We start from the raw sequence: 18,012 nt of genomic DNA on the forward strand, positions 1-18,012 counted from the left end.
CATACCCAACATTCTCTGCATCCTCATCACACTCAGCCCTATATTTGCAAACTCCACATTTTGAGTGTTTTCTCTGAACTTCTGTCCCAGATCCTTCGTACTCTGAAAAAAAAAAATAACAGAAAGCATGACTTTCAAATTAAGCTCTGTTTTTGCTTACCTAAATCCATTTGCCTTCAGGAATACTATCAACAAAAAGCTATTGGATACTAAAGCTATTAACCTTAATAGTGCTCCCTTTTCGAACGTCTGTCAATTGGAGTTTGGTAGAACTGTACCAGTGATAGAAAAGCATCCCTGAAAACACTGATGCTTCATTGATTTGCTCTTCCTTTATTCTTATTTCAGTCGTTTTTATTTATTCCTGCTTCACCAGGCACATAACTGGAATTGACATGTATCCCAGTCACATTTACTCTTAATTGCCACTGATAATGTATAAACCCTGTCCCTTTAGATGTCCTTGAATATTAGGTACTGGGGATTTAAATACTATTTTCTGTGACGGTCTTTAATTACAGATATCCTTATGCAAGGTTACTGCTTGCATTTTTTCCCTTTTTTGATTCCTGACTATGAGATTAGACTGTGCTCATATGTCATATCTGCTGTGGTGTATTTTCCAGACTGCTTTGTTTAGTTCTACAGGCATAAAAGAAAAAAGTCATCCTAACAAGAATCTGGTACAAATGCTACGTATCCTAAGAGGTAAAATTAATATGCCAAATATTCTGATCCTAAAAAAATCTACATTAATTTTACTGTTGACATGGACATCAAAAGTCTTCACCAAGTGAAAGAGAAATAAATTACACCCTTACTGTTTCACTACCATTAGACACTCCTATTTTTGATTTTTAACAAAGTGATGAAGGAGAGCTAGGTATTTGAAAGGAAGGAAAAGAACAACAGAAATCTGCAGAGGGAGTCGAGATCCACTTAAAGTATCACACTATGGTGGTGGTGCACAGCTGACTGCACCAGGCTGCCGGATGGATGGAGATCAAAGTGATTCCATTCCTTTCCTCATAGCAGCTTTATCTGCTGTGGCAACAGTAAATCAAACACCGCCAATGAAACAGCTGAATTTACATTCTTTAAATACAAACAGGAAAAAGAAACCCACAACAGCTCTTCCTAATTTCCCAGGATCTTGGCTGCAGGGAATCTCTCCCTCTGACCTGTGGGGCTGTGTTTCCATGAAAAATAGTGCAGGTGAGACCCACAAGCTGTCTTCTGTCTGAAGCATGCATTTTCTGGAGATTAATACCTATCAAACAAAATTTCTGCTGTAGAAATTCTATCACCACTTTTATCAAGTTGCAGTAGAGGTCATCTGCTTTTATCTTTACAAATGCACATCTTATTTGATTTCTCCTTTCCAGGTGCCACATTCCTATGCCTATATTTGGCATTTTAAAGTGTCCTTTAGTGTCAGCTTTCACTTTTCCATGCATTAGCATGGAAAAAATGATCCCCTACGGTTTGAATAAGTTAAACAAATGGCACTGCTTTCATTCATGGTATCTCCACTTCTTTTTCTGTTCTTATGACCCTTGATGCCCTTTGTAGCAAGTTGACACCTTCCGGAGTTACAGGTACAAGACCTGGACATATTGTTCCAGAAAAGTTGTCATCAAAGCCAAATACCATTTGTGACATTCTTCTCTTTAAACATCCAACAATCATACTACTTGCTGACCATTTTTCTGCACTGACAATCATATTTACTTTATTATCCACTTTATTCCCCAATGAATACTTTTCAGGGTCAACAGTCTGTAGGAGAGATGTTTTCCTGACATCAAGGAAAAATTACCTAGATCCTGGACTTGTTACAGATAAATGTTCTCAGACATTAAAATCCTGCCTGCTTATGCATCCTGTTAGCTCAGTGACCTGTTCTCTGTCATTCACACCAAAGCAGTGCTGACTGATTTGCTCCCAGGTCACCAGTGGAAGGGGTCACGAGGCCAAGAACAGTTTCTAGAAACACACATATTTTCTACCAACTCCTTAACATTTAATGATCTATTGATTTGCAGTATTTTTCCACGTTAGATGTGCACTGTGTGGATGCTGTGCTCTCTAGTTACTTAGACTTTTATGAGGTTAAAGATCACATTTGACTGAGAAAGGTTATGACTCTGTCGTGGTATGCTTAAATAAAATGTTCTGTCGTACAAACGCCTTTCTTGGAATAATCAGTTTGAAAAATGGTAATTTTCTCAATAAAGGTTTTCCATGAACTCATAGTCACTGGCAATAAATTTTTTTCCCTCACTTAATTCTGTACTCAGTTGATTTTTCCACCTTTTATTTCACTGCTATGCTTCTCATAGGTGCCAAAATGAGAGGCTGTTGCTCCCCAGTCATCACATTTATCTTTTCTGAAAATATTTGTATACTATTTATCATTATTCTACTGAAGAAAAAGAGACAAAAAGTCATCAACAGACGAGAGAATTCTTTACCACCCATTTTTAAACCTTTCTGGTGCAAACCTGGCAAACCTGTTGGTTACAAAATACTTCAACATTTGGTGCTTGATATCCTTCTATGGTACCACTAGCATAGAAAATATTTCATCATGCCCCATTTAGACTATCTGACTTGACTACAAATGCAACCAGAATGCTTTACTGAGCACTTTTACTGCACTATTAGCATTTCAATTTTGCAATGGAGCAAAAGAAGTAATACACACACAAGCCCATGCAACATACACACCCTTCCTCTTGAGCTCTAATTCTGCTCCCTGTGAATGTCCCAACACCGTTTTATTTTCAGAATCATAGCCCACAGCTACTTGTTCATTGTTCCTACATACTATTTGATGTAAAATTCTCACTCTCCTTTCCCTAGCCCCTTCCTAAAATTGCTTTCTTTACCTTTTAAAATTAGGTTTGTTTTTTAAAAAAGTGTGACTTATGTTTTTTTCTTGATCAGAACTTGCTGGACTTCATGTGTATCGGTCACCTACAATATTCAGAAGCATCCTTCACTACTAGCTTCGTTATGGTTTAGCAGTAACAGTATCAGACACGGCATATAATCTAGACGAATGTCCTGTTGTGGTTTAGGAATGGTACTCCCCATTCAGCATCCCCAGCAAGAATCTCCAAATCATGTGCTGCTCACTGGCTCTGCTCTCTGCTCCCCTTTGCCCCTGTGGTGGGATGGAGTGGTAAATTGGAGGCACAAAAGGTAATGTCATGGGTTGAGGCAAGAACAATTTACTGGAGTCAGCAATGAGATAAGAAAATGAACAGTAACAGCAACAATATTAATAACAAAAGCACACAGAAGAGAGAGTGATTCACATGCTAAAATGCTCACTGCAGAGTCACCAACCTGACTGCAGCCATGCTGTCCCGACCAGAAAAGAGCCATTCCTTGCAGAAAACACTCCCTTTCCCCTGCCCCCATCAATGATGCAAGCTGGTACAGAATAACTTCTGGATCCTGCCCATGCCCCCTCCTGGACACTGCGAAAATGAACATTGTTCTGGCTAGAACCAAGAAAAGTCCTTCAAGAAAACACAGTTTCTCTCTTTTACCCAGTAAAGAGTAGATGAATATTGTTTTTCAACCTGAATTGGTAGCAGACCTGTGCACCTGGATCCTGCTAAAATATTTTAACCCACTAATATTTGAGAGAATGTTTCTCTGGTTGTAAACATCTTCAAATAGGCAATATATCCCTTGACATATTGCCTCTCCCTTCCCCTTCCTCCACCACATTTGATTGTTCCTACATAGGTTTTAGGCATTAATTTTAATATTCCAATCAATCGGATCTTCCCAGCAGGTTTCAGTAATAATAATTAGGTCAAAATATGCTCCCAAATGAGCAATTCACGTTCCTCTTGTTTATTATGCAAGCTTCTAATATTGATGTATAGATGATTACAGAATTTCTCCTTCTTGGTTTTGTTGGTATCTTGATTAATTCTGTTCTTGACATATTAATTTGATGTTGAGTGAAAGCTCATTTTCCCTCTCTCTTCAGCTTCCTTACATGTTTCAGGCCAGTGCCTCATTAATGCTCTGTCCTTCAAAAGAAACAAGGCACAGAGATAGGATCAGTGACTCCCAGTTGTCTCTCTGAGCTGTGCTCCCTAACACTTCTCCTTGAGTCATTATTCCTCTGCAGAAGACAGCCAGCTATATCTTAGGAGCTGCAGGGTAGGAGCCTGCCAATGGACAGCAGCTCTAGAGGAATTGGGCAGCAGTAAATTGCTTCCCTCAGCAACTCATTTGTATGTTCCTACAATGGTAATGTGGCTGGGTTTCTGCTGAGGGCTTTCAATCAGGCTTAAAGCAAAAGCATCCATCTGTGTCAAGGTGAAGTTTGGTCTGCCCTTAGGCATAGCTTGGGAAGGGAACTATGCTGTATATTTGTATTTATCACTGTTCCCAGTGAAGAGGGGGGAGCTGCTACTCCTCACTGGCCAATATAAGGATAGAGTTCCTAGACAGAATGTCTAGGAAAGCCCCTCTGAAAACCAATTCCTAACTGGTTTGGGATCATAATGATTTTTACTGTATCTTATGGGATCAACTAATCTCAAAAAGATTTCTGACTGTGATTCCCTCAGTACAGCTAGCACTGGAAATTCCTCTCAAAATACCACAGTCCACAGAACTGCACATTAAGGACTGCAATTCCCTCCAGAGCTTAGCGACTTATCCTACATTCCATTAACTTTAAGGGCAACTTTAATGACGCACTTAGTTAAAAAGGAGATTGTTCCCACAATTTGAAACGAAGTTGCAAACCTGCTCTTTTTGTGTGTAAGTATATATTTAAAACAAGTGCAACACTACCCTTGGCTCTCCCAAAGTTTTGGCAAGTGATGTCTTGAATTCTCTTGGCCATGCTGTTGGATCATATGCAAAAGCAATATTTGGCAGTGTGGAAGGTCCTGCTCTCTTATCCAACCACCCAGCTGGCTTAGAAGCAAAGCCAGGCTTGGTACAGCAGAGTTCTATACATGGCTGAAAGATCCTTTCCATGTGCATGTGGACCACACACTGCTGCTTCAAGCACGCTTCAGTAAAGGCATCAGCCTTTGGAATTGGATTTTGCAAGAGTAGGCATTACAGGCTTAACAGGAGGACGCCGGGTCTACTTATGACTGGGGTGCCTGGAGGAGCGGAGTTTGAAGATTGGTTCCCTAATCACAACCCAGCCAGGGTGACTGGCTTGCCCAGTGCTTATGACAATGACAATGTGAACACTTATAAGCGAAGAACGTGAGGAAGTGCCCTGTAAAACTCCCTACCACCACAACCCTTGTGAGGTGTAGGGATTTCACATGTCTGAGAACTGGAACTTCTGATTTGCTTCTGTGCATATGACACTGTGGATAATGGTAGGAAAAGCTGGTATATTGCAAGACTGGATGAGTTTTCACACTGCAGAAACCTCCAGTAGAGAACTCGAGTACCCATTCACTCCAGTGCTCTGCCTCAAATGCAGCTAACTCCTTTTTCTCCAAAGGAAGATGCAAGAGCTTCAGAGGAAGCATCAGGGAAAATAAGCATGACTAGAGGATGGTAGAAAACAAAGGGCATGAAAGTCACCAAATGCCAAGGGAAGTGTCCCACAATTTCACGAACACACTGGATGCCTTTCTGCAGGCCCAGTGCAGGGTATATGAGACAAATCTGTCCTCATTTGCTGCATATCCTGTGCTAGAAGGAAAAGGAATTGGTCTTTATGTGCCTCTGGCTCCAGTGTACTTCCAAGCATGCTCCAGCATCCCTGAAAACCTGCCTGGAATAAGTCTCCACCAACAGAATGCCTGAACATGTAGGGCCTTTGCCTGTGCCTTGATGAGTCTTTGCTGTAACAACAGTAATTCTTGCTTGTTTTATTTCAGTGTTAATTTTTACTTACAACGAGTAGGATCTAGACAGCAATAAATAGGGCTATTTGAAGCTAAAGTAATACTCAGTGACAAGCCACGTGATGGAATCCACACTTAAAACTTTCTAAGTCACACACCATTATAGGAATATCTAAAAGACATGATGCTACCTCCTATCCAGGGTGCTAATCACCATTAAGTTTCTAAAAGTCATATTAAAACACATTAAAACAAATCAGTGGCACTACTACAAATTAAAATAGAAAATATTCGAGGCTCTAAATTGTGTGTTTATTCCACCCTGACTGTGTGACAATTACTGGATAAGTGTTGTCCCCAGTGAGGGGAAGGAACAGATGGCAGCCTGCTAAAAAGCACATACTGTATATCAATTTATTAATTACTAAATGCAATCTGCTAGACGTTCATCACAAGATACTTCAGCTATTAAATTTCAGAGGGATTAGAAATTCAAAACAAATTATTTTAATAATAATTAACTTAGCTATATGTATTGCAAGCATGTTATTTCCTTAGCTTAAAAGCCTGAAATGATTGGGTGCCATCTGTCTAACTACAATTGCAACTTTTTTAATATCAAAAAGGGCATTTTGCTCAGGTACACAGACAATTACTGAACAAAATGAATGAAAAATTAATGTTATGGACATGGTAGGACACTTAGAAATCTCACCCTTGTTGGTTGATTACCAGAGCAGAGAACCTGCCTCTTCTAGGACAGTGATTTGTTTCTGAGAGGCTGGCTTGAAAAGCCTTTACCATTTGTTAGCTCTTTCCTGGTGTATCTAACAAATACTGATGGTTTTCAACACATTTGTGCAAAGGCCTTACTATATCACAAAGTCAACATCACAGCTGCGAGCTGGCAATCTACATTTTATGCGCATGTGACGGCCTCAGAATAATTTTTTGTGCCCCAATCTACAAGTTGTAGAAATACATCCAGCAGGTGAAATAGTGTTACAATTTACAACTGGCAGAGATGAACACAAATCTGAGCCTGTACCTTCTCCTTCTGCAGTTCTGCCTCAGAGTCTAACAAAATACTGACTGAACAAAGGGCCTAATTTTATGACTGTATTCTTCGGAACAGGGAAATTACAGAATGATTCATATGAAAATAAAGAGAGAAGCCCACATCTAAGATGCAAATTTAAAGGATCCCACCATCTTCAGCCATGACCCCAGCTAGGCAACTCTTTAAAGACTCTGCTCTCTGACATTGCCTTCTGTAGGGGTGAAACATAATGGTAGAGTATCGAGATTTTTGGAATTTTGTCTCATTTCTGAATTGACAATCATATACTCTTCTTAGAAATGGCTCAGGATACCCATTGCCACAAGTGCCCAACTGCTTGGTTTCATAACTACAATTTTTATTATGCTAATTGAAGTTTCAGACTTCTGAAATTAGAAAAATGGCTCATTTTATTACAACTCAATGCTAAGAGAGCATAGAAAATGGAAACAGCTCATTCAGAATGTCAGAGGGCAGCTAGACAATTGTGTCATCCTTAAAAATTGTATTACTTCATCTCATTTAGGCACACTGAAAAAATTCTTCCACTCTTAATTCTTTTCCTAAAATCTAGTATATTTGTAAGAGCAAAGATGATTTGTGGAGAACCTCAACCAGCAGTTCCATGGTCTTTAGGTGTTTTTTCTTGTGGCACATGATAACTACTAAGGCAAGATATTGTCTGAAACAGTCTTTGAGGAAGACGACTTTTGTGCATTTTTTTTCTTGTTTCTAAGTCTAATTTGCTTGCCTTTTTTCTTTTTAACACAGAAATGAATGCATTAGCATCATACAGTTTGGGAGTAGGAGGGAGAAACTGCATGAAGTCAAGTTTTAGAATCATTAATGAGATTGTTCTGCAATGAAATGAAGAAAATGAAAAAGAACGGTGTGAATCAGTAGCACAAATCTTAGCTAAACATGAGGTCAACATCTAATTTCAGCAGTGGAGACTGTCTCAGGCAGAGTTATAGCAACTGAAGAGCACAACTCGGATGCTTTCCCAGTACTTTCTTTCAGAGTTAAAAATCCCCCAGCAAACAGTGCATCTGCACAGCACTTGCAATGCCTCCTGAATGTACACAGGCAGCTGTGTTCATCCATTCCATGTGTGCAAGCATCACTGGTGCATACACAATCACACTAATTGCATGTTTGAGAAACACAGCAAACACTGATTCTGTGATTAACATCTGGAGATGCAGATCCTAGGAAGAAAACACAAGTCTCTAAGCTAGTATGTTTGCTTGCTTGCTGGTTCTCTCTCACTTATCCTTGCATTTTTCCACTTCCACTGAAGCTTCCTCATGCTTCTGAGCAGCAGCTGTACTTAACCTGCAGGGCACAGAGGTTCCCCAGGAAATTAGGTTCCCATTTGGGCACCCTCACCCAACAGCATAAAATTAAACATTCTGGCATGTGACTATTATATCCTGACTTCCTCCAAAAGCAAATGGGGAAGGCTGGGCCAGGAGGCAGTTCTGCAGCAGACAGTCCCATAGCTGAAATAATCAGAGAGGCAGAATTGAGGAGGGCCCCATGGAACACCTCTACCCTGCAGGTCACCCTCTGCCTGGGCTCCCATCCTTTCTTCTTGTTTGCATACCAAACAATGTATATCTGTCCTCAACAGATCCAACACTCTTCTAGAAGTCTGGTTTTGCTTCAAAATTCCCATGGCTTGTAGTAAGACTTTTCAGGTTTTAATGTTTCCATGTAACACTTTTACAGCTACTTGAATTATGAAAAAACCCAAATTCCAGTTACAAAAATATCCTTGAATTTTCATCCTGAACAGAGTTCAATAACCAAAGCAGCAGTGGATTCCATTCCTTGAAGAATTGCTTTCAGACACAGAAAATGACTCAACATGCTGAAGACTAACCAATTGTCCCACAGAAGTATTATGTAACACCCAGTTTAGGGAGGAAGGTGCAGAGGGACAGGAATAATTCAGTGTGTCACAAATAGCCTAGATGTATTAAAAAAAGGAAGAAGAGCCAAGTAGGATGTTCAATGTCTCATTGTTTAAATTTTTTTGTCCTTAACCTAAATTTAAGAACTAAACCCAACTGTTTTCATACTGAACAGGCGAAGGAACATTTCAGTCGGCCCAAAGGCACTCAGAAGAAACCCCAATAAATGAAGGCCTAATGTCACAAAACTGCTGGAGGACAGAGTGGGTGCATTGTTCCTTCTTAAATCAACACCCAGGCAGTGCAGAAATTCACCTGGGGCCAAGGGAACCAGATTCAATTCTTTCTGCCTGAAGTGAACTGAATCTACATATTCCACCTCCCAAGACAATGCACCAACTACTTCTGCAAAGTATCAAGGGACTACCAAACCTCCTAAGCCGATGGCATTCTATTTTGCATAAATAATTCAAAGGCACTGGCATGTTGCCAACAAAGCCTTTCCACAGCACAAATTCTTCCTCCCCAACTCTTTGTCCCAGGCTCAATGAACATTTCAAGTGAGAACAAAAAGAACAGCAATGACCAAGGGAAACCCACGTGGGTCTCTCTTGCCCCCACAGGTGGATTTGGGTTCAGCCTCCTGCCCCAAATCAAGGAAGGAGTATATTTGAACATGGACCTTTCAACTCTTCAGTGCGCAGCCAACAAAACATAGCATGTTCTGGCCTACATTTTTCCAAACTGCTCTTAAAGTTACCCAAAGAATCCTGACATCTATCAGTTGTCTGCCAATCTCTTCCAGATCAACACAGTAACATTTACAAGGGACTTTAACCGGGATTTTTGTATGCAGTTATAAAATACTAAAAAAACCCAAAACCAAACCCAACTAATCTCAGTGGCATTCAAACTTTTAAAAACTGTTCTAAAAATAAAAGTGAAACATGGACTAAATTACTGTCATCTGTCTCCTACAAGAACGGCGTAGCAGTAGCAAGGCCAGAAAGATTGGCTTGCAGGGAGCAGTCCTACTGGGACAACAGGCTGGCTAACGAGGGGGGAAGGAGAAGCAAACAGAGCTGGGGAAAGAGTGTGAAGGATCAGAAAAGTTACCTGTGGAGGTAAGAAGAGGAAGTGTTTGAGCAGAAAATTGTTCCTTCAGACATTGCCCCAAAAGGAAACAAGGGTGAGAATGGCCCTGTGCTAGGAGCAGCCCAGGAATTTACTGATAGCAGCTTATTAAGGGGGAGGGAAATGCCCCCATTCACTTCCATACAGGAAAAAAAGAGCGAGCCAGCTCCTGGGTTTTGAAAAGTTACATTTAGCTGCACAGTGATGCCATAGATAGTTTTCCACAAACACGCATTTTCATGTAGGTATTCAAGATTTACAGTACTTCAAAACTCAATCCCATCAGTATGAATTGCAACACCTTCTTAATACTACCAAAGCCTAAAAGTAAAACAGTTTTTCTGTGTTTGTATATATCTGTGTCTCATATTTTTCATTCTATATGTATTCTTTATAGTAGTATCAAAGATAGAACTAAGATAATTATTTTTTTAATCCTTGAAATACATAGAGGATATATATATCCTTTTTGAATATACAGCTTTGAACAAAAAGAAATACTTCAGTAAAATACTTTATATAAATAGATGCCATAATGCAATTGTTCTATATTTTAGGCAAAAAGCTTGAACAAGCATAAGGTAACAACTAGATGTTTTAGACACTAAGGAAATAAATGCAAGGGGAAAATGATAAGAAATTTATTATGAATGGTCATTTTCTGGAGAGAAATACAGGTGAAATAGGGATCTAAATATTGCGCTACATTGCTGGTAACAAATGAAAAATTATATAGGTCAAATCTGAAAGAACAATATTGATGAAATGCACACTACAAATGCACAGTACTGTTCTGAGATGGTCCAATAACACTACAGCCTTAAAGCATATTTTAAGTGCCATAATTTTCCGTCAGTTCATATGGTATACAGTAGCCATGTGTATATGTATGTGTATGAAACTGGCACACATGAGTATAAAAGAAAGACCAAAACCAAAGTAAATTAGAGTTTGGTACTCACCTCCTTCTCCTGACCCAGAGCCATTATCTGAAAAAGAAAGAGAGGGGGATGAAAAAAATAAAAAGAAAGCAAATGAAAATATTTCTCCAGGAGCAGCTGTTTGTTCAGGAACTTGTCACTGTAAAACATTACACAGATGTTACATTTCATGAGCCAGCTGTAAAAACAAACATCCCACATAAGGTCTGGCATGCTTTAATAGGGTTTGTCCATACTCACTGTGCCCTAGTCTCTCTCTTCCCTGTCAAGGTGTTACTCAAGGAACAGCATTATTCAATACTGAAACCAAATATCTTTCTTAGCCTCTTTTCAACTGTTAGAGATTAAAATTTGCTAAACCCAAAAGAGTACAAAGTTCAATTTTGGAATATTTATTTTTCGTTACCCTCTGGCCCTGGGAGTTGTACTTCAAGGAGTACTTCAACACAAAATTCACCTGACTGCAGAAGTACCTCCAGAAGACAACTAGTCCTCCAAGTAAAGTTGATTTAAGTCATCTAATGACAAAATAGCTTCTCTCAGTTGAGTCAATCACTTTGTATAAAGATGCTCTAATGGCATCGTTATTTCATTGACATTTGACTGACTGGATTAGCATCTGATGAGTGGCAGCTTTCAGCTGGATCGCATTTGCATTAGCAGTTCGAGTGCCAGCAGGACTTGAGCTTCTCCACCACCCCCGGCCAATAACTCTACTTCAGAGCACCATGGATCTGTTCAGGGATTTAGCACACACATCCCGCTGGGCAGCACTCTGCACAGGCTTCAGCTAGCACGGCAGTAAAGACAAGCCCTTAAACACATGAACAGAGTCACAAAACCTCCTGCCTTTCTTGCTCAAAGGAGGAGGAGAGGAGAGAACGGAATGGCAACGACTGTCAGTGAATTGTTTCCCATTCCCATTAGATTAGCTTCTCTGGAAGTTGAGGAGAGGAGAGGAGCAGAGCACGCATTCTGCTCATCCCACACCTCTCCTTTCATGCCTGCTTTGGTGATGGAGAAGGCAGCTGAATTTATTTGCTAAAAACTGAAAGAAGAAGTAAGCCAGACAGAGAGAGGAGTGGGAATCTTACTTCCACACATGAAGTCGTTGTTCACATCAGAGGGAAAACCAGACCCTCTGTTTGCTCGGCTCCCTCCCCTGCTTTTCTTTAAGGAGCTGTATTTCTAAGAATAATTCCCTCTAGTGCGTGGATGAACGTGTGAAATTCCACGTTACTGGGTCACTTCACACATTAAAAATAATCTCCTGTCACATGGAGTATCAGGAATAGAGATTTGTTTTTCTTTCTCCTTAATTTTCCTTTCTGTCCTCCTATACCACTATTTGGTGTCTAACAGACTGAGCTTATAACCTTATAGAAATTAATGCAAAAAAACAGAAGGTTCCTTTTTCCATTGATAGTGACCCATTTTACTGACAAAGCAGGCAAACCCATATAAAATGTCATTGTTGGGTCACTGAGAAATATGCCTTATGATGCCGTATTGCTTAATTAAAAATTTTGAAGGAGCATAATTAATTATATGATTTAATATGTAGGATTATTTGTGGTGGTCAAACTGTGTCATAAGCTGTTTTGGGAGAGAGGAAGCTGACATAAAAATATGAGCAAGTTCACTATGTAATGGTGAAGACAAAGGGCAAAATGTCTCAAAGAAGCCTAACTTTCTCTGTGTCTTTATTTCCAGCTCACTCTCTGACTGCTGTTCCCTGAGGTGAGAAATGCTACTCAGCCCCAGAGTGAGGGGCTCTGGCTAAATCCTGTGTGCGTGGGGCAGGGCAGGTACCACACGTGGAAAGCAACCTGTAAATCATGGAGCTGATGTTCAGACCACCCATCTCTATAGATCATTGGCCTGATATACGTGAAGTCCACTTGGCAGGACATCACAAGAGCAGGATAGATTCATTTCCACTACTCTGGACTTTCAGTTCACAAAAAGGATTTAAAAAAAAAAAAAAAAAAAAAAAAAAAAAAAAAAAAAAAAAAAAAAAAAGGTGTCATCCTCTATAACACTGTATCATTTTCAACTTTTCCCTGGGAGCTATGCTAGGACTCTTGTCTCCAGGGTAACCATGCTAAACTAAGCTGGTGTTCCTTCTTTTTTTTCTTTTCCTGAGCCTTGGCTAGATTTTCCCAGGCAGCTGCTGGTTAAAAGAGTAGCATTTTTTTTCCAGCTTACTTGGACAAGCATCCCTGCTCTTTTCAGGCCCTTAATCAATTCAGGGCTTTCAAAAGTTGCCTCCATGTACCAAGATCTGTCAAGAAAGATGCTCAAAGAAGTGAAGATGCTGGGCACAAACACCATTCCCCCAGCCATTGGTCAGTAATTAGAGCAGGAGTGATTGATCTCTACCTTTACTTAAACCACCCTTTTCCAAATAGGTAGCTTTTCCTTCAAGGTGTTCAAGGCCAGGCTGTATGGAGCTCTGAGCAACTTGGTCTAGTGGAGGATATTTCTACCCAGGGCCATGAGGTGGGAACTGGATTATCTTTAAAGTGCCTTTCAAATGAAACCATCCATGATTCTATAAAAATATGCTAATACACAAATACACAGGCTTCTGCTGTGAGCTGCTTTCATCCATAAGGAGTTTCTGGATAAAATACACAAAGAAGGACTTGGATCAGACACAGCATCTGAATGCTGTAAGCACTCAGCTACAGTCAGAATCTCCTTTTTTGTTCTTCCTGAACATGAGCCAATTCTGTACTGTGGGTCTGCTTTGGTGCAGAGGCAGAAAAAGCTCCCCAAAACCAAAACCACTTGCAGCCTCTCTCATTCAGGAGAGATGGCTTTAACTCAAAGTAGCATGAAAATTGAACCCATCTCTTCCCCATTTAGGGCAACAGCTCCAAAGTGCTAAGTACAAAAAGGAGGGCAAACAGTCCACTGACAAATTAAGCAAGCAGACCTTCCATAAGCCACTCCTAAGAGAATAATGCCTGTGTTTGTTTCTAGTTCTGCAAATAGCTTTACTCTCCTTTTTTCCTTGTTTTTGATTTAGAAATCCCAACAGAAAGCAATGGTCTGTGGCTTCCACACGTATACAGTACATTGAGAAACTGCAAGTATAGTCAAGTACTACATCATTATGTGGTTACATTTTCATGTGCATATAATACAAATCTGGCAGCAGTCAAAATCAATATTAAAACCTGTATATGCAGATCCAAAATTTCAGCCACATATCCTCTTTCATTTTCCTAAACAACCATTTTTAACATCAAAACTTGCATTTTGTTTATTTCTAAAGCACCTATAATTGACTCTTTTTTAAACATTGCTTATTTTAGAATGTTGAAACTCTGACAGCCTTCTGACAAAGGAGATAAATAAATATGGTGCAAATCACCTGTCTGTAAAATTTTAATCAAAATATTACCTGCCAAGAAACAGAATAATGATTTAGTGACTAAATCACTCAGTGTAGTCTGTTCTAGTGCCATAGCTACAGAAGGTATCAATCCCTAGCAAAAGGGAAGTATTTTATTCTTGTATGAGATTCAGAAGTCTGATATATTTTAAATATTAAGCAGTTGTTCCAACACTGAGGAGGAATTTCATCCTATTGTCTTGGGTGCATCTCACCAGGATGAAGCTTTGCTTTGAAAAAAACAAAACTCTGATAGGAAACCAGTGAATCTGTACTCACCTCCCAGTGATGCCCTAGAACAAAGCATTTTAATAGCAAATTCAAAAGCAAGCAGTGAAAATTAATGGAGGTCTACAAAATATCTTTTAATTGGAGTATCTGGCTCTCCATTATACGTGTAACAGATCAAGAACACAAATATGTCACTGTCTTGGCAGGGCATGGAGAGGTTCCAGATGATGGCTTTTATCATCCAATATTTTCATGCCACCTAAAGCACATCAGACACTCAGGGAGCAACAGGTACCATTCTACTGCAGCCTTGCCGAGGCACTTAACAGTGTAAGTGCAGTATGCAGCCTGAATCAGAACCTCTGCTTCAAAAAAGTGTTTTCAGTACTTTCTGGACCATTGTGTTTCAGCATGTTTCTTGATCTGTTACACTAAGTGCCAAGAATTACGCTGCGTTTCCTGGGTTTTATGTAGGACTTAAAGAAAAGAAGAGGAGGGTTGAAAAAAATTCGCGTACTAGCCGAATAATGTAGCAATTAGCTGCCAGCAACCTGAGGCTGAGAAGAATTGATTTTTCATTTTGAAATTTCTTTTTCTTAGTAGAGTAGAATGCATATATAAACAAAGAGTTTTTGTTGTTCCTAAAACATTATCTTAGAGTTTTGCTTAGTGATAGAAAGAAACTTTTACGCTGTACATCCATTTCTTAAAATGACTTAGGCATGAAATTAAAAGATATTATTTACTTATACATCCTCAGTTCAAACATTCATATTTCTTGGATGTTGTTATAGTAATATGTGAGTCCTCCAAAACCAGATTATATTTTTTTTCATATTTCTGCAGCATCTGGAGATAACTTACAGGTGGGAGATTGGGAAAGACAGTAGATGCAGTCATCTGCCTGAGGGATGCTGGAATTATGCTTCTGAGCAGGGCAAAAAAACCACAGGCTTCCTTCAGTATTAGGACCCACAACACAGATTGTTCTGGACCTTAGTAAACATGAGCCTGGTCTCAGGATAGATCTGTGGTGCAATCAAAGGCCTTAGAGCAGCTGGTGTGAAACACGCTTCATTTAAATGAGGTAACTGGGACTGGCAGCAGTGAGGACTTGGACTAGGTACCCTGCACATGCATTTACCCTAATTTCCAGATAAGATTCTTCAGCTACCAGAGAGCTTCAGGCCTGATTACTCTAAATTGTCATTGCAATTAACCAATATAAAATTAGTAAGGAGTGTGCATCTGACCCACAGTCACGCTTTTGGCCGCCATATAGAAGTAAGCTTGTTTAGATTAATCTGAGCAACCATTCCGGATCCAAAAATGTCCCACAGCTTAATATTTTGTGTGCATTATTTATGTACCAAAGATTGCAGTTGTTGACACTACTGAGCAATTTAATTTCATTCTGAGAAAGCCAGCCATGTGTCTGGTCTCACCAGCTTTGAATCTACCCAGAGGTTCAGAACACCTCTGGTGCTTAAAGTTGCTGTGTCTAAGAGCATGTCGTAATATTCAAGACAGTAAAAACCTGTCCCATGTGGGAAACGTGGGAAATCTATCCTTTAAATGTATGGAACGACAAAAAAGGCAAGTTCATTAGAAATGTGAGGTAGAATGATTTTCTAAGTTACGTGTATCTTCAATGTAATGACCCAAAGTCAAAGATGATGCCTTGGATACAAGTAGAGTGGCAGTCAGGATGATCAGCGTCACTTGTTGGATGCCACACTAATTCTGTATACCCAAGAAATAAAAGTCCTAAAGAAATGGCTAATCTGGAGTCTGCTCCAAATTTGTTGAAAACCTTTTGATGGATATCAAGGCTCCTCTATAAGCACCACAGAAGCATTCATAATCTAGTTTCTCAGATAAAGTATTTCAACTTGTAATGTTTATTTATTATTCTGTCAGTATAGCAGAAGATATATCAGATTTCTCTTCTAGCAAAAGGTCCCACTCCTAAAGAGGACTCAGGCTTTCCACATTATTTCATTCTACAAAAAGCACAAAAATTTTAATTGCTGGAATTAAGGGCAAAACTAGAGCTAACCATAAAACAAAGTGATGTTTTACATACCAGAATAACAAGGTCCTCTTGATACCATTGTTATCTCTTTCTGGTGCTTGCAAGCAGCTCTCCTGAGGAAGCATTCATTTTGGTAAGTGTCTCCATTTGATCCACAAACTGGAATGTAGTTTGTGTGACACTGGAAAAGAAATTATAAAATAACCCTGTCATACAGAAATCAAGTGATTAATCTCAACTGCATATTAATATACAGGAAGATAGTTGTGTTATTAACAGCATCTTATACCCCTTTTTGCTAAAGAATGATTTGAAATATATTAGTTTTTCAGTATCACTATATGTATTCCCCTAGGATCACTGAAATAATAGTCTAACTCCACATGGACTGAACATAAGAATTCAGTAGGAAAGATTAAAAGCACAAAATAACTATGGTGGGACTTTGTACTGGCTAGAGGGAATATGTCAGGCATCTAGAAGTATTTGAAGGATAAACACTGAGGAAGGAGAAAACTTCTTCAACATAATACAAGAAAGAATGACTAGGCTCAGGGGGATGAAACTGAACAAAGGAGAATTTAAGGAGAACAGTGCTTAAGGGGAGATTTTCTGACCTTTTTGGTTAGAACAATCTTACAAAGGAGGTGGAAACAATCACCATTCTCATTAAATTCAAGAACATCATGAGTCTTTTACTTGGTCAACAACTATAATAATGCTTTTCTATTACTACACTGAAAAATTTAAATCTTAAATTTAGTAGAATTTGATACAAATTAAAGAAAGGAAGGAAGAAAGGAGAAGTTATCATTCAGAATAGCTTTTGCAGAAGCTACCTGCCTTTTGCTGTTTTCTTATATTCGAACAGAAATGGACTATAAACCCCTTGGGCACATAACATTCATTAAGATGCTGGGACCACCAATCTGCCCAATATTCGAGAGTGCTGCATGACTTCCTGTTGAACTGGAGATCCAAACCCTGCTACGCAGCACAGAAAAGGAGATATTGCCCTGTTTGGGGATGCAGTGGTAACTGTAATGTCAGACACCTTTTGCATTTCAACACCCCAATGCAAAAAGAACTCAAGCGAAAACAAAAACCAAGAAGCAATGATGAAATACAGAGTAGCTACCAAATCTCTTAACTGCAGGGGGGAAATGGGCCACTGAATAACTGAATCAATATGATTCTAACAGAAGCAGTTTATTGTTTACATTACATGCCAGATATAGATTCTAGGTTTACTGTTCATGTGGGCACACATCTTTGGGTTGGCTAAGTTGCTTCTTCATGAGGCAGGCACACATCCTTCAGGACATCCAATTGGTCAAGCCTCCATCCTCACGCTCTGCTTCCCCTGTCTAGGGTTTACAGTTTTTGCAGACATTTTTTCAGGCTTTCTTCTAATTTTTGATCGTGTTGTTTTCTCAG

The 18,012-nt window shown here is 39.4% G+C and overlaps 1 protein-coding gene across 1 annotated transcript in view; it reads right to left on the minus strand.

Moving 5' to 3' along the window:
- The window catches only part of TMEFF1 (transmembrane protein with EGF like and two follistatin like domains 1), a 112,226-nt gene that overhangs the window by 24,879 nt on the left and 69,335 nt on the right, over positions 1–18,012 (minus strand). Inside the window, exons 3-5 of the mRNA XM_066184911.1 lie at positions 16,627–16,756; positions 10,928–10,954; positions 6–102 (exon numbers count right to left, since the gene is read on the minus strand). Of these exons, the coding sequence (XP_066041008.1) occupies positions 6–102; positions 10,928–10,954; positions 16,627–16,756 (254 nt within the window). The remainder of the gene's footprint in view (positions 1–5; positions 103–10,927; positions 10,955–16,626; positions 16,757–18,012) is intronic.

The sequence above is a fragment of the Chamaea fasciata genome, unplaced genomic scaffold (assembly GCF_029207755.1).
Source record: "Chamaea fasciata isolate MVZ Bird 193981 ecotype frontalis unplaced genomic scaffold, bChaFas1.0.hap1 SCAF_1, whole genome shotgun sequence".
NCBI classification, from domain to species: Eukaryota; Metazoa; Chordata; class Aves; order Passeriformes; family Sylviidae; genus Chamaea; species Chamaea fasciata.